The 12876-nt window shown below is 32.8% G+C and overlaps 1 protein-coding gene across 3 annotated transcripts in view; it reads left to right on the plus strand.

Annotated features, from left to right (window-relative positions):
• LOC143048466 (protein mono-ADP-ribosyltransferase PARP14-like) overlaps window positions 1-12876 on the plus strand; it is a 58548-nt gene that overhangs the window by 22255 nt on the left and 23417 nt on the right. For 2 of the 3 annotated variants that reach the window (XM_076222156.1, XM_076222155.1), the window contains exons 9-13: window positions 196-648; window positions 1151-1236; window positions 3462-3686; window positions 4210-4431; window positions 6098-6191. In XM_076222156.1, the coding sequence (XP_076078271.1) occupies window positions 196-648; window positions 1151-1236; window positions 3462-3686; window positions 4210-4431; window positions 6098-6191 (1080 nt within the window). Of the gene's footprint in view, window positions 1-195; window positions 649-1150; window positions 1237-3461; window positions 3687-4209; window positions 4432-6097; window positions 6192-7899; window positions 9650-12876 lie in introns of those variants that run through there. The other variant, XM_076222157.1, reaches the window with a different exon arrangement.

The raw sequence follows: 12876 nt of genomic DNA on the forward strand, positions 1-12876 counted from the left end.
AGGATTCTGTATTAAGATATAAGAAGATGTGGTATGAGTGTCAATGAGACAACCCTCTATGCGCTGATTTACAATCCCTCTCATATTAGTATTGTTAAAATTATTTTAGATTGTTTAAAAAGTAGACCTATAATATATATTATATGAAGAAAAAGACAAAATTTAATGTAATGGTTATTAAATGTCATTTAATAGGTGGCAAGAGTATTCAAGATGAATGTGACCAGTTCATAAGTTATAAAGGCCAGTTAACAGAGGGTGAATGTTACTGTTCCAAACCAGGCATGTTGAGCTGTCAGATGATTGTCCATGCTGTTGGTCCAGTGTGGCAAGGTGGCTCTAACAACGAGGAAGACTCACTACAACAGTGTGTTGAAACTGCCTTAGTTGAAACAGAGAAAAATAAACATACTAGTATTGCCATACCAGCACTGTGTACAGGAATATTTGGTTACCCTCCACATCTGGCAACTAGAGCTATTGCCCAGGCAGTTAGGGACTATTTTAAGAGGAGCAAGTCTAGCATAGTTGAGACTGTTTACCTATGTGATGTCAATGATAATTCTGTAGGTCTGTTTGTGAAAGCTGGTGATAAGATGTTTGATCAGGCAAAAGACAGGAAACCAAAGTTTGGTGGAAGACGATCAGGTAACTATCAATGTTTTCGGTATGAAGATATTTTGGTTTAAGTTATTTCCCATGACTATTTAACCAAACTAACACTTGATGTGCAAACAAGTCTGATAAGAGATAGTGATTAATTAAGTAATGCTTAAAGGGAAATTAAAACTGTTTAAAAGTAAAGTGGTTAGTACAAGTTGAATTTGGCTGATTTATGAAGAAATTTGTGCTCATGAACCTCAAAAATAGCGATAAAAAGGGAAATAACTCTGAATTTTTCCTTCAATCCATTCCTCCTTCTGTTCATTTGTCAAATAAATGATATTGTCCCACTTTCCTCTGGTACTAATGAACATTATTGTATAGTTAGCAGTCATAACTGATAAGTCTTTTAAGAAACAGCAGTGAATGCTGCTTCCATTTTGCCTTTACTTTAAATTTGTTGATATCAGGTGTTAAATGAACCTAAAAAATGTTTGACTTTTTCAATATTATACATGGTTCAAATTAATGTTATTTCTCTTGACAGGTGGAATGTCGTCTAGACATTCTGATCCCATCTCAACAGGAAGTATAGAGATCAAGATTGTGAAAGGAGAATTAGCAAAAATGAGGGTGAGCAAATTTTAGTAGTTGCATGTCTACAATTCTATGTTACAGTTTTGTGTTTGCTGGGAACCTGATTTCAACAAACACTTTGATTGCATGATATTATTTTTAGCTCACCTGGCCTAAAAGGCCATGTGAGCTTTTCTCATCACTTGGCGTCCGTCGTCGTCGTTGTCGTCGTCGTTAACAATTTTTCAAACATCTTCTCCTCTGAAACTACTGAATGGATTTGAATGAAACTTAAAATGATTGTTCCTTAGATTATCCTGCACAAAGTGTGTGCTTCGATTTTTGATCCGTCAAAAAACATGGCCGCCGTTACTTAAAATAGAACATAGGGGTCAAATGCAGTTTTTGGCTTATATCTCAAAAACGGAAGCATTTAGAGCAAATCTGACATGGGGTAAAAATGTTCATTAGGTCAAGATCTATCAGCCCAGAAATTTTCAGATGAATCAAACAAACCATTGTTTGCTGCCACTTAATTGGTAATTTTAAGGAAATTTTGCAGTTTTTGGTCATTATCTTGAATATTATTATAGATGAAGATAAACTGTAAACAGCAAAAATGATCAGCAAAGTAAGATCTACAAATAGGTTAATATGACCAAAATTGTCAATTGACCCCTTAAGGGGTAAATGTCCTTTAACGACAATTTTTCACAATTTGTTCATCCTATTTGCTAACTTTAAAAAAATCTTCTCCTCTGAAACTACTGAATGGATTTGGATGAAACTTAGCATGATAGTTCCTTAGATTATCCTGCACAAAATGTGTGCTTCGATTTTTGATCCGTCAAAAAACATGGCCGCCCTTACTTTAAATAGAACATAGGGGTCAAATGCAGTTTTTGGCTTATATCTCAAAAACGAAAGCATTTAGAGCAAATCTGACATGGGGTAAAAATGTTCATTAGGTCAAGATCTATCAGCCCTGAAATTTTCAGACGAATCAAACAAACCATTGTTGGGTTGCTGCCACTTAATTGGTAATTTTAAGGAAATTTTGCAGTTTTTGGTCATTATCTTGAATATCATTATAGATAAAGACAAACTGTAAACAGCAAAAATGATCAGCAAAGTAAGATCTACAAATAGGTTAATATGACCAAAATTGTCAATTGACCCCTTAAGGGGTAAATGTCCTTTAATGACTATTTTTCACAATTTGTTCATCATATTTGCTAACTTTAAAAAATCTTCTCCTCTGAAACTACTGAATGGATTTGGATGAAACTTAGCATGATATTTCCTTAGATTATCCTGCACAAAGTGTGTGCTTCGATTTTTGATCCGTCAAAAAACATGGCCGCCCTTACTTTAAATAGAACATAGGGGTAAGTTTTTGTGTTTTGGTCTGTTTTTCTTATACTAAATGCAATAGGTCTACTAAAATTGGTGTATAGAATGATTGTAAGGTGTACATGTCTAGCTGACAGGTGTCATCTAACCTTGACCTCATTTTCATAATTCAGTGGTCAAAGTTAACTTTTTTAGTTTTGGTCTATTTTTTTAATACTTTATGCATTAGGTCAACTATATTTGGTGTATGAAAATATTTTATGATCTATATGTCGGTTACGCAGGTTTTATTTGAACTTGACCTCATTTTCACAGTCCATTGCTAAGTTTTAAGTGTTTGTGTTTTGGTCTCATTTTCTTTATTTATAAACAGTAAGTCATATATATTTGTAATATTGAAGAATTGTTAGCTGTACATGTTTGCCTGGCATGGTTCAATATGTTCAATAAGGCATTGTTTACCAGGTGAGCGATTCAGGCTCTTGAGAGCCTCTTGTTTCGGGTTGGAGTAAATATGCAACAGCATAGTGTATTGCATAAAATAAAAAAAAAGGGGTAATTTTTTTTATTTTTGGGAGGGGGAGCAATTCACAACAGCAGTATTGGACAAAGGGAAAACTTATTACCAATTCTAAGTTCTTTGAATACAGTTGTTCTGTGTCTGAACCTATTATGTATCAATTAATTAATTACAATCCAAATTCAAACCTGTATCAAGCATGACAATAGTGTCCATTTTTGCCCCAACATTTCAGGGTTGGACCTCTGTGGTCGTATCCAGGTGTGCTTGACGGAGCAATTTATTTAAAGTTTTTTTGATGTCTTATTGATTAGTTAATTCATATTAAAGTCTATGAAAATAACCAATGAACAAAAAAATGTTTTGTATTTGATAGAAAGACATCTTAAAGTATTTTGTCATACTTTAGGTTGATGCTATTGTGAATACCACATCTAAGGGACTGCAGTTGAATCAAGGTGCAGTTTCAGCTTCCCTACTAAGTGGTGGAGGTAAAGGATTACAGTATGAATGTTCCATGAAATATCCTCAAGGTGTTGACTATGGAGAAGTAGCTGTAACAACTGGAGGAAACTTAAATTGTAATATTGTTTGTCATGGATGTTTAGACCAATGGAGTCCAGGTGGTATAAAGGTGAGATTTTTACCCTCATTTAAAATTGTTTGATATAGATCATGTACTGTTAAAAAATTTGAAAATTTAACTCACATCATTGCTCGCAGTTGATATTATAAGTAACAAATGTGCTAGTGACCTAATATATATACAATATATATGGGGTCACTGGCACACTTTGTAGCAAATTTATTTTGGCTTAACCAAATGCCAACAATATCAACTTGTTAGCTTTAAAAGTGTTTTATGAATTTATTTCAGTCATTCATCATCAATTTCTTTGTCTATTGAAACCTTTAAGATTTTCTTCAACACTGCATTGTTTTTATAAAGGGACGTAACACCACTACTAAACATGTATTGACAAAAGCCCTGCCTACTTACCTAATATGGAATATACACAGTCTCCTTGTGGTTGCTTTTAACCAATCATAATACCAGAAATGTATAGGAGGTAAGATAATTAAAGATATCATTGTTTAGCAAATCAGATAATCTATACATAATAGACAATACAAATTTAGTATGCTAATACTTATAGGTTCTGGAAAAGTTCATTAATGGTTGCCTCTCTGAAGCTGAAGGCAAAAGATGTAAATCTATAGCAATGCCTGCCATGGGTACAGGAAAACTTGGATATCCAAGAGCTCTTGTAGCCAAACATATGTATGACACGGTACATCAGTATTCAAGTCGGAACCCAAACTCCTGTATTACCAAAGTGATGTTTGTACTGTATGATAAAGATGATCAAACAGTCAAGGTAGGAATAGTTTACTTAAAATAGATAGATTAAACTAAATCCCTAAAATGGAAAGCAATATTCTTGTTAGATAGATTGATTCATTTCATCAGTACATGTTCAAAACAGAAAAGTTATTGATTTAACAGAATAAGATATAGTTCCATGTCAGATTCTAATATGATGTTCTTCTTAAGCTTTGGGTACAAAGCCATTTTCTAATTCAAATAGAACATGGGCTGCACGTGATTGATGTCACAATTGAAATTGCAACGTCAGATGAATTTTGAACAACACCAGAGATCAAAATGGACATTTTTGTTGGTGTTGGTCGCTAGGAAATTTAATGAAAACATTCTGTTCTTTTTTTTATTGATAAACTGCTGATTTTCTATAACGTTTTTGGTTCTATAGGTCCGCTTCGAAGTGAAAACGTTCAAATATTCCTATTAGAATCGAAATAATTCTATCCTGCCATGCTCTATGCTCATTTTAACATGGGTAGGCATTATATTTGTAAACATTTATACCTCGCTAACGCTCGGTATTAAGATATTAACAAATATAATGCCTACCCATGTTAAAATGAGCATAGAGCATGGCAGGATAGAATTATTTCTTAATTAGAATATTAGATACATGTACAATATGCTTTTATAAAATGACTTTTTATTCAGAAATAAAATATTTTAAAACAACTTTCAATTTTTTTTTACTACAGTAAATGGTTTTCATAACAACATTAATACACTGCTTTAAAAAAAGTGGGGGTATACTGTTTTACCTCTGTTTGTCCATCAGTCCGTCCATCTGGTCGACTGTCTGTCTGTCCCATAAATATTTTTCATCGCATCTTTCTCAGGAACTACATTTCAAGGATTTCTGAAATTTGGTTTCAGTGTTTATATAAGTTAACTATACCATTTGATGCATTTTGAGTTTCATCACTCAACAACTTCCTGTTTACCGAAAACATCATTTTACGCATGACATTCAAGTTGAAAATTTTCATCACACTTTTCTACAAAATTACATTACAATGATATCCGAAATTTGGTTTCAGGGTTTATATAAGTCAGCCATACCATGTGATGGGTTTTCAGATTCATCACTCAATAATTTCCTGTTTACTGTCAAGTATTTTGGTGGGGTATCATTAGTGAGCAGTAGCTCACAGTTTTACTTGTTGTACCTACATTACCATTAAGGCTAAAGAAGGTCTATTAACTGCTTAAGTCTGTCTTTTATCACTGTTATATCATTTTAACAGACTTTGAGTTGAAAATATTCATCAAACTTTTTTTGGCTTCTATGGAAGGAAATGATTTTATATTTGGTCTGAGGCTTGGCAAGGTTGAGTATGTAAACAACTTTTACATCAGCCATGGATTTATGGTTACATATTATAATGAGAGGAAAAAGCATGTTTAATTTTTGGTCAATGTGTCTGAGGTCAAAGTCAAAAGTACCTAAAAAGAGATTTACATTGTTGGAGAAAAAAGGTTTCAGGATGCTAAATTCAATTCTATATTGGATTGCAGCATTACTTGGATACTGAGAGTAAGTAAGCTTAAGGTTCATTAAATCTAAGGTCAAAGTCACTGTTAGTTAGAATTATGTAGTCTAGTTAATTTAAAGTATTGACTCTTTCGAATTCTTAAATGATGTTGGCTATGGAATATTGTAGGCATTTGAAGCTGAGGAAGGAAATAGACAAGGCAGTCATCATGGCAGACATGACAGGGACTTTACAGATAAACCTACAGGATACCAAGGAAGAGGTCAGAAACATTTATAGACTTATAACACTGAATTTAGTTTGTAGCATTACTCTGTTAGACAATCAGTGGCGGAACTTTTTATATAGGGGGGGGGGGGGGGGGGGGGGGGGAAGGGCTCCAGTCACACCTTAGCAATTCCCTATAGCTATATAATCATCCAAATTTTTCATCTGAAACATAGTATAATATATTATAACTTGCATGTTGCTATAACACATTAAAATGTACCGTGGTACATACATTTCAACTAATTTCAATGTGTTGTTTTAAAAATGTTCAATTAAATCTAGAAGGTCGACAGCTTCCTCAACCAATAAAAACCATGAAATAGCTTAATAGTGTTGAAAGTGGCATTAACCATCAATCAATCAATTAAACCTAAGGTTGCAAGAGAAGGAATAGATTAATCTTTTTAGTATAAAGGATGGTCTAAACAAAATTTTCAACATCTATGAATATATGAGATTTAGAATAGTGTAACAGGAGACTATGAATTTCATTACAAAATTGCTTATCGCTGCCATGAATCAAACCCAGGACCTCTGTGTTACAAGGTAGCATGTTAACCAACTGATCTAAAGAAGTACTTCCTTAGCTCAACTGCTTACTGCTGACTAAGTATCTACCACATTTACTAATTAAAAGCAATCCCGTCACACTCCCCCACCTCAAGAGTCATCTTACCATTATGACTCTAACACAAACATACCCTAACTAGAATTCCTCTCTATCCACCGTGTGTTTTTTAGTTGGGCGTGAATGTAACTGAAGAGTATGAATTTCATTACAAAATGGCTTGTCTTTAACTGTGCTTGAACCCAGGACCTCTGTGTTACGAGGAAGCGTGTTAACTGACTGAGCTAAAGAAGTACTTCCTTAGCTCAACTGCTTACTGCTGACTAAGTATCTACCACATGTTTTAAGGGAAGCAATCCTGTCGCAATAGATTAAGAATTAATTGATTAATGAACAAGTGCAATTTTCAGTAAACTAAAGCTATATTATTTAGGCAGAGCCTTAACAGGAATACATTCAATTTATTACACTCATTTGGAATATGAGAGTAGCTATAGATAAATGAATTGAAAAATAATTATCCTTTACTCAAATGCCAAGACAGACATCTGCATACAGAGTTATCTCCCTCGGTATGAGTTTAATAAGGCAATCTATAGGACGTTAACCTCACATGGTAAAGGTCAAAATGGAAAATATTGCATAAATTCAAATATTTTTTTATTCCTGAATAAGAAATTAGTAAAATTTAATGTTAGGCTTTGACCCACAAATACCGCTTTTCATGATTCTAAAAAGGGCATGTACTTCCTAACTTATATGTCAGCAAGTTTTTTTTTTGTTATTTAAAGCAGAATGTTTAAAGCATGATTAATTTTCTATTCCTTCCAGTAGTGATAAGTGTGTCCCAGTAATGCATCCTTGAGCATACTGATATTTTGAGAAATAATGCCTAGAATGTTTTCGTTACTTCAATGCTGTTACTTTGATACACTTATTTCACAACTATCTAATATTCAAACTCACTGCACTTTTATGACTTGCTTTGTGCAGAAATATAAAAACAAATGCTCATTCTTTTTCTGTTTTGACAGTGAATATTCAAAATCACTTTGCAAATTAAATAGAAATTTTGAATAAATTTAAAGAAAGGGTATATTTTAATTGAGCATTTGTTTTTATATTGTTTTAGGTTCTTCTCTGGATATGGGGGAAGAGTTGCAACCCAAGCCTCGACAAGGGTTTAATTTAGATGATGAGTTTAGTCAATATTTAGCAGATTCAGAAGTAAAAAATGCTACAGCGCCAATGTTTAGAAGGCCTGTGTTTGGTTTGGAAGAAGAAGAAAGGACCCCTTATACCACAACAGGGATTAAGACTTTGCCTGTGGATGTTAGAAGGAACAGGATGGATAGGCCAAAAGAAAATGATTATGACAGATGGCAAAGAAAGACAAATGTGTTGAACAGAGTTAAATCAGACGAGCTTTCAAAAATGAAACGCGGTTTAGCTACTGGACAAAAAAGACCTCAGATTAAGCGTATGCAGTCTGCTCCAGTTATTTCAGTGCCAGCATATACACCTATACCTACATCTAAATCTCAGAATAGTATTAAAACATGGGAAAAAATTAATAGAAGTGACTATTCAATAGAAGACATAGAGATAGAATTGGCCATGCAATTGATTAAAAATAACCATCCAAATATAGATGGACTTCAGCCAGTCATTGTAGCACAGGCTGAAGGATTTAAAAAACCAAGAGGCCAATTTATACAAATTATAAATGTCAGTGGTAAACATTGGTTAACACTGTCTAATATACGCTGTCCCCCTAATACTGTCAGAGTATTTGATAGCTGGAAAAGATATTTACAGGGGGATACCAAAAGAGCCATCTTTGCTATTGTAGATAGAGATAGCAATGGCCAGGTTACTGTTGATATGTGTCCATTTCAGCGACAGCGAAATAATGTTGATTGTGGATTATTTGCTGTAGCTTCTATGGTGGCAATTGCCTATGGAACAGATCCTTCAAAACTTATTTGGGACACACAAAAATTAAGATCTCACTTTGTACAATGCTTAAACCAATCACAGATGTTGCCATTTCCACTTTATCAAGATTCACCTCCAAGCATGTTGCCACAGAAAATTTTTGTCTTGACTGTTTGTCCGTCTTGCAAGCAGATGCTTTGTAAGAAAGATGAAACTGTATGTAAACAATGTTCAGATAAATCATAAGAGATATGTGGCTTGTAAAGTTTTTAAAATTTAAAGAATGTTGTGATTGTGCAACTTGCATTGTTTTCTTGTTGTTTGACATTATTCTATAATTTAATTAGTAGTTGTAACTGAATAATTATGATGAAGCATGATTATATAACCTCTTCTTTATGCTGTGGGATTTTTTTTGATAAACGGGTACTAAGTTTTATTTTATGGAAATCATAGGAGGCTAGTATATGTTAAAGTTGTGCTGCACTATTATTTTACCAAGTTTTTACATTGAATTTATATATTTTTAACAACATAAATCATTTCAATCTTTAATCAATTGTTGAATTTATAAAGTTTTGTTTCCTGTACGTATCCTTATGGAAAATTTAGCAAAATAAAAAGATTAATTATGAAGCGGAAAGCTCATAAAACATATTTGATAACATATTTTTGAGATCTCAATATGTTTATTATATCTGAAAAAAAACATTATTTTGTCTGTTGTAATATTATTTTGATAAACTTACACAATCCTTTAACATTTGAAATTTAATTTAAAAGCATTGATTCAAAATCAAACTTAGCCACAGTTGTATTTCAAGCTATGAAACACGTTTCTGCATACATAGGGATCAGTCTTAAGAGAAAAGAAAACAAGTAATCTGTGATATTTATATTTATTTGTAGAAAGATTGGTTTATAAATGATGTCTGTAATATACATGTATGTAACCTTTAAGTAAAACATATTATGTATTGATTTTGAAAAATAATGTTGAATTTTTGGTGATGTAGCTTTGATATGTATTTATATGAATTTATATGAACATGTTCAGTATATGACTTTTGTGAATGAACATTTTTGGTCAGTTTACTGTAAATTGGCATTAATCTTTACACATTTTTAAAAGTAGTGAGGCTCATTTTATCTTTACAATATGAGTTTAAGAAAATTGCATTTACAATAACTGATTTACATCTCATGCCACTTGAAACAGTTACTTTACTGAAGAAATTGTCTGATTGATCGATTCTTGCTGTAGTCACCATTTTCAGCACTATTGGCTTTGTCGTGTGGGTCATTTTTTATTGGTGGAGGAGGCTGGAGTGCTCATTTGCATTGATAGCTGAAACCTTTGGCCGTAAAATGGAAGTAGTGGTCAATTTAGATTGAAACTGAACACTTTTGCCATGTGCCATGATGTGGGATTGAACACATAATCCTAGTATTAATAGGCTAGTGATACAGTAGATGAACTATTTGAATCACTTGGACACTGAGGTCCCTTGTTAAAATTCAAGAAATAAATTGGGAAATAAGTTAAATTATCACTCTAAAACCTCGAATCAAACAATAGACATAATTGATCTTACTGGTTCAAAAAGACAGTTGAAGGAATTTGCTTCAGTAAATAAAATTAAATACTTGCAATCCAAAAGCATTTGGTTTGCATATTGAAAAAAAGGACTAGATTATTCTATTACAGGGCTTTCTATTATTAAATTATTATATTGTTGATTTTTTTTCTTATTAAATGAAGTAGAAATTTGTTTTTTTATTTTTCCATGTTGTCAAATGATTGAAAAGGATAGTGGTATAATATGTAAATGAGACAGCTAATTATTATGATGAGCAAAAATTGAAGTGTTAAATTTTATTAGAAAATTAAATTTTCTTGAACAGTATATTGAAGCTTCATCTGTGTTTACCTTAGCTATCTTCCTAAAGTGATTTACACTTGTCCTTGCTTTCTAAAATTACAAATGTGCCCTTTTTTTAATTCCTTGTTAATTAATGGTCATAATGTTTGTAGCTTATTGTATTTTTGTCCATCTGATGAGTTAAGCCTTTTCAATTGATTTTTATAGTTCGTTCTTTTGTTGTACTGTTATACCACTGTCTCAGGTTAGGGGGAGGGTTGGGATCCCGCTAACATGTCTAACCCAGCCATGTTACTTATGTATGTGCCTGTCCAAAGTCAGGAGCCTGTTATTCAGTGGTTGCCGTTTGTTTATGTGTTACATATTTGTTTTTTGTTCATTTTTTTATACAAATTAGGCCGTTAGTTTTTTCTCGTTTGAAGTGTTTTACATTGTCATATCGGGTCCTTTTATAGCTGACTATGCGGTATGGACTTTGCTCATTGTTGAAGGCTGTACAGTGACCTATAGGGTCAGGTGAATCCTGTCTGACAGACATGTAGTTTATAGGATCCTATATATATACAAAATGTGGGTATCCTATAACTCCTGATAAGTGAGTGCTTCACATGACAATAAAAAGCTTCATCCTACAATCATCCAACTATTTTACATTTCATTTTCTGAAAATATTAATACTTTGAAAAGCTTAAACCTATTGAGGATGTTGACCTATATATAGCTTTTCTCAATACCAATAACAAATATTAATTATGATATAATTGAAGAATAATTTGAACGTCTTCCTAGCATCGGATCTTTCACGATCCTTTTCACGATTTTCAAAAATGCAGTACGTGATCTTTCACGATCCGAAAAATCATTTTTTGTGTAAATAGTTCTTTATTTACCAAGTTTCAGATTATGTTTATACAAAATAACTATGAGAACCATTTGATTAATTCAAATAGAATGCCCTTATTCGTATTAAAGTAGTATTTCTAGTCGAATTTGTGAAAAAATCATGTTTGTTTACACTTTTATGTCATTGAAATGTCGAGGGCAATCTGCCTTTTGATGTTTTGTAATAACTATGTACTTTTAAAACTGGATATTCTCACATACTGATCATAATGTTGAACCAGTTTGACAGACAGTTTTATTTTGTCGTAAATTTGTCTGTGTAATTAATTAAATTAGAATATGTATTGACCTTTCATATGTCTTCTCCATTAAATGTCTTTCACGATCCATTACCAGAACTTTCATGATCGTCTCTCAATACTTGACCGCCGTTAGATTTTCTTTCACGATCATTTCTCTCGTTAAACCGAATGACACCTGTGTTAGAGGTCAAGGTCTTTTACCATAGAAAAGTGTCTTGGAATTAATATGTGAATTAATACATTTAACATACTGTGGAATCATAATTTTTCGTGAGTTTCATTGGTACAGGTGAACCATGAATTTGAATGTTCAACAAATTACACAAAATTTTATGTGCTTTTGTCTAGAGATATAGGCAAAATGTCGAAATCACACATCTACGAAAATGCAAATTTTCCTCGATACACGAAAAAATTAATACCCACAAAAATGATTGAATCCCCAGTATATGTAATTCTGTAACCAGATAGTTAGATTTAATCCAAGAAAACCTGGGCTAATTAGGGCTAAATATACTAGTTTTATGCCCCACCTACGATAGTAGAGGGGCATTATGTTTTCTGGTCTGTGGCTCTGTTCATCCGTCCGTCCGTCCGTCTGTATGTCCGTTCAGGTTAAAGTTTTTGGTCGAGGTAGTTTTTGATGAAGCTGAAGTCCAATCAACTTGAAACTTAGTACACTTGTTGCTTATGATATGATCTTTCTAATTTTAGAGCCAAATTAGACTTTTGACCCCAATTTCACGGTCCACTGAACATAGAAAATGAAAGTTGGAGTTTCAGGTTAAAGTTTTTGGTCAAGGTAGTTTTTGATGAAATTGAAGTCCAATCAACTTGAAACTTTATACATATGTTCCCTATAGTATAATCTTTCTAATTTTAATGCCAAATTAGATAATTACCCAATTTCACAGTCAATGGAACATGGAAAAGGATACTGCGAGTAGGGCATCCGTGTACTTTAGACACATTCTTGTTTGCTGTGTAATTATTTTCATGAATATGGCAGAAAGTATATTTTTTATTATAATCAGTTTAAACAACTATACATTTTCTCCATTGAACCTTGAAACACCTGACATTATCCAGACAGAAATTCAATCAAGAATTTTAAAAAGAACTGAATGTAATATGAATGGGTGA

This window comes from Mytilus galloprovincialis, chromosome 10, assembly GCF_965363235.1.
Source record: "Mytilus galloprovincialis chromosome 10, xbMytGall1.hap1.1, whole genome shotgun sequence".
In the NCBI taxonomy this organism is placed as follows: Eukaryota; Metazoa; Mollusca; class Bivalvia; order Mytilida; family Mytilidae; genus Mytilus; species Mytilus galloprovincialis.